This window comes from Osmerus mordax, chromosome 22 (genome assembly GCF_038355195.1).
Source record: "Osmerus mordax isolate fOsmMor3 chromosome 22, fOsmMor3.pri, whole genome shotgun sequence".
Classification (NCBI taxonomy): Eukaryota; Metazoa; Chordata; class Actinopteri; order Osmeriformes; family Osmeridae; genus Osmerus; species Osmerus mordax.
In genome coordinates this window covers 2,237,862-2,242,188 of record NC_090071.1, presented here as the reverse complement: position 1 = coordinate 2,242,188, position 4,327 = coordinate 2,237,862, and the positions used below count along the sequence as shown (strand labels likewise).

The 4,327-nt window shown below is 46.0% G+C and overlaps 1 protein-coding gene across 1 annotated transcript in view; it reads left to right on the top strand.

Annotated features, from left to right (window-relative positions):
* The window catches only part of LOC136965804 (potassium channel subfamily K member 2-like), an 8,101-nt gene extending 4,659 nt beyond the window's left edge, over positions 1-3,442 (top strand). The window contains exons 5-7 of the mRNA XM_067260056.1: positions 868-1,054; positions 1,732-1,871; positions 3,125-3,442. Of these exons, the coding sequence (XP_067116157.1) occupies positions 868-1,054; positions 1,732-1,871; positions 3,125-3,442 (645 nt within the window). The remainder of the gene's footprint in view (positions 1-867; positions 1,055-1,731; positions 1,872-3,124) is intronic.
* Positions 3,443-4,327: the final 885 nt, after the last annotated feature.

Here is a 4,327-nt window from a genome sequence, read left to right as displayed (position 1 = left end):
GCAAGGCACTTCACCCTACTTGCCTCGGGGGAATGTCCCTGTACTTACTGTAAGTCGCTCTGGATAAGAGCGTCTGCTAAATGTAAATGTAACATCTGGCCTCACATTCTCACTTACAGCTCCCCGGTGTGTTTAATTTACCTCGAAATGTATACTTTTGAAACTCAGTGGTTTTCTGGGTGATGTAAATGAAATGCACCCGAACAATTAAACAATATTTGCAAGCAGTGTTTAATTTAGGTATTTTCATTGATATGAATAGCTTAGACAGAGCTGATAACTATAAGCCTCTTTGAAGCAATGATTAATTTGCTGCATACAGAAATCTTCAGCTTCAGCATGTGTGTGTTTGTGTTTAAAAAGATTTATAATTTTTACCAACTTTGGACCCTGTGTATCGTTATTCACATGGGTGTTTAGGAAAGTAATTGTGTTTTGGGGGTTGAAGGCAGACAGTTGTTTGAAACAGATAATAGACAGAAGTTTAGGTCTATGGAGGAGTGGAAATGTGTGCGCACACACACACACACACACAGACATACTAACAAACACAAACACAAATTACCAGTGTTTCGTAGGAGCCCAGAGTTCAGTGTGTGCGTGCGTGTGAGGCTCTACATAATTACTTCTCCATGCTCTTGGGACTGCAGTCCTGGCTATAAGCTACATCCTAAATGAGGGCTGCGAGAAATGTATTCATGACCATATCTCACTAGGGAATAGTGTCATCCCCACTGCATCTCTCTGTCCCTCATGTCTGGGTAGATTTCGGCAAACGGCAAACTTCTTTTAGCCCCAAAGAGTATTCCATGCCCTTTTCTCTCTCCCTCTTTCCGTTAACCTTCCTCTCTCTTTCCCCTTCGTCAGAAGTGGGACGTGAGCCAGACGAAGATCCGAGTGACGTCCACCGTCCTCTTTATCCTCTTCGGCTGCCTGCTCTTCGTGGCGTTGCCGGCCGCCATCTTTAAGCACATCGAAGGCTGGAGCGCTCTCGAGTCGCTATACTTTGTCGTCATCACCCTGACGACCATCGGGTTTGGGGACTTTGTCGCAGGTAACGAGATTTAAGATTTATAATGTGATCCTGAGTCACAATAAAGCCACAAAGTAGATTTTGCTTGTTATCTTTGGGTCGGGGAGTCAGGTGGCTTAGCGGTGAGGGAATCGGGCTAGTAATCCGAAGGTTGCCAGTTCGATTCCTGGTCATGCAAACTGACGTTGTGTCCTTAGGCAAGGCACTTCACCCTACTTGCCTCGGGGGAATGTCCCTGTACTTACTGTAAGTCGCTCTGGATAAGAGCGTCTGCTAAATGACTAAATGTAAATGTCATTGTGACCCTTCAGTCATTGTGACCCCCCACGTGTTGCGACAACTTTACCTCATACGAAAATAAAGTGATTTTCTTTTAACCGTCGGGCTGTCTCACACCCCCCACAGCGCAAAAGTTAAAAGAAAAAGCTTTTTTTTTGTTTTTGTATTGGGTAAAGTTGTCGCAGCACAATGATGAGTCGTTGTGAACCTTCGGGTCATTGTGACCCGAAGGCAGCACAAGGGTTAATCAGTTCCATAGACAGCAATGGACAAGAAGCGATCCTTTTAGCTACTGTAACATTCATCCTGTCCAGAGAACAGTCCCAGCAAGAGGAGGGAGGTGCCATCTTGATCTGAGCTTACACAAAGCGAGATGGCGTTGAAGCTTCAGACGGGGTCTTATTTCTGTTTTCCTCTAGGTGGTTCTGAGATTGAGTATCTGGACTACTACAAGCCTGTCGTATGGTTCTGGATCCTGGTTGGTCTGGCCTATTTTGCTGCAGTGCTCAGCATGATAGGAGACTGGTTAAGAGTCCTTTCCAAGAAGACCAAAGAGGAGGTACGTGTCTGTGTGTGTGTGAGTGAGAGAGAGAGCGAGAGAGAGAGAGAGAGAGAGAGAGAGAGACACAGAGAGAGAGAGTGTGTGTGTGCGCCTATCTGTCTATCACTGACATCCACATACAGGTCGGTCTATGCTAGAGACCTCTGACCTTTAGTCCACCTCGTCTCAGTCAAAACACCAAAATCGTTTTCAATCAAGTTAAATATTTCCCAATCAGATCAAATCCACCTGAAAAGGCTGTGAGTTTCTCCAGGGACTCTGCCAGGCTCCTAAAAGGTGAACACACATGGAGTTCTATCCTCTATTTAATTGGCTTTTAACCAAGCATCCCATCAAGCAGCCAATGGTATATTTACTGGTAAAGGCCCTGATCCTTTTCTTCGTTAAAATAGATTTTTCTCTATTGTTATTTGTGTTGCAAATACATCGTCTATTGTCTTCATTTGCATTGTGGGTGAAACGAAACCTCAGCGCTCATGTGATCTGTCTAATGTCCCTGTTTCAGTCCAACGTCTTTGATACTTGGTGGCTCTGAAGCTGTAGTTTTGTGCGTGAGGGTTATGAGGGTTGGTTTGATACCGTGGGTTGTGCTCTGAGCACAACCAACGCAAACAATGAACAACCCTTCCTCCAACCTCTGATCTTTTACAACAGACAGTCCCTCGCTGTTGTCTTTTCATTACCTGTATATCAATAAATAATACCGGTAACATAGACCAGCGTCTATTACACTAACACCCTCATTTACTAAGCCGATAGGAGATCTCTAGCTGTTTTTACATCACTCCAGTCTGTTTGAGGAACTGAAGTATACAGTAGACCCGGCAGGTGGTCTATGGTCCCTGATCTCGGTGTGTTGACTCTGAATTCATGTAATTTCATTTTGGTATCTTTGGCAAGGGCTGAGGCCATGTATATGGATTTATTTGGGTGTGTGATTGTGTGTGTTTGTTTGGGTGTAGCATTGTGTGTGGGCCAGTGTGTGTTTGTGTGTGCATGTGTCTTAGGACTACATTTTCCACGCCGGATCATAAAGAGCAAACGGGGCAGGCTAGGCAGGTGTTGGAAACATATATGTAATTGAGGTGACTTCCTGGAAACGACACAGAAAGCAAGACTGTCTGCACAGAACAGCAGGTCCACCACCCCCTTCCTTACTTTCTCTTTCTATCCCTCCACCCCACTCTCTCCTTCCTCCCCTCCACCGCCCTCCCTAACGCCTCCCTCCCCTTCGTTTTTTTTCTCCCCAGGTGGGGGAGATCCGCGCCCACGCCGCCGAGTGGACAGCCAACGTCTCCGCGGAGTTTAAGGAGACGAGGAGGCGGGTCAGCGTGGATATCTACGACAAGTTACAGCGGGCCGCCTCCATCAAGCACAAGCTGTCGTCCGAGCTGAGCCTCAACCTCGCCCCGGAGCTGACCATGCCCAGGAGGGCCCTGTCCATCGACGAGGAACGGGAGAAGGAGGGGGGGTTGCCGGCCATGACCAGAAATGGCGGCCTGTTCTTTAACGGCCTCGGGGGCGACCCGGAGGGAGGTGACATCGTCATAATCGAACATCTCAAATAAGGTTTGCGGCTTCCACCGTTGGCCTCCGAAAGCCAAACCGTAACTTGCCTCATCTCCGATCGCAGCAGACGAAATAGCAGACCGATGGCATCAACATGAAACATCTACACACACACCGGAGGGCTATGAGGCAGTCTAACGTCCATCACAACCGAACTATGATGTCTACGCATTTGAATGACTGTGTGTTGTTTTCCCGGGTTGAGACAGTGTCAGTAGGATAACTAACATGAGAGGAAGCGATGATTTCCTCTCTGCCTTTAACCTGAATGTGAGTCTTGTGGGCGGTCTAACGGGTTCCAATCTTCTTGACAGTTGGAAGAACCATTTTTATTCACAGAAGACACCATTCCTGTGCCTAAAGTTTTTTTTAAGATTACCAACCTGAATTTATGTGAAAAGGCACATATGCAGTAACATCTTTTGGTTTGGACAAGAGCACACTTGAAGAGTGGTTATGGTTAAACTTAAGTCTGTTGTGCTATTTTCCAATAGTTTGAGGTTGTGATCACTTTAAGATTATATTGTGAACGGCAGTTGAAACAACAGAATGTGATGTCATAATGTAATGCTTGAGATTCCTGAGGGCGTGTTGCTGTAGCCAACTGGGATGCTTCCCATGAAGCAGAAGTAATGTATGATTGGTTGGCTCCAAAGTGCACTTCCTGTTGCGTTCAATGACTTGATCTCTGTGGAATCCTTTCATCTATCTCACTCTAATACTGCGGGTCTTGTTGATATGCATGTTGCAAGTAAGGGAATAATTGGCCCCTGTCAAAGAATGTCATTAAATTACATTGCCAGCAGGACGAATAGATCATGCTATCACCAAGAAACAAAATGGCTGCCTTGTAAACTGACACTGTCTACTTTTTTGAATATCTG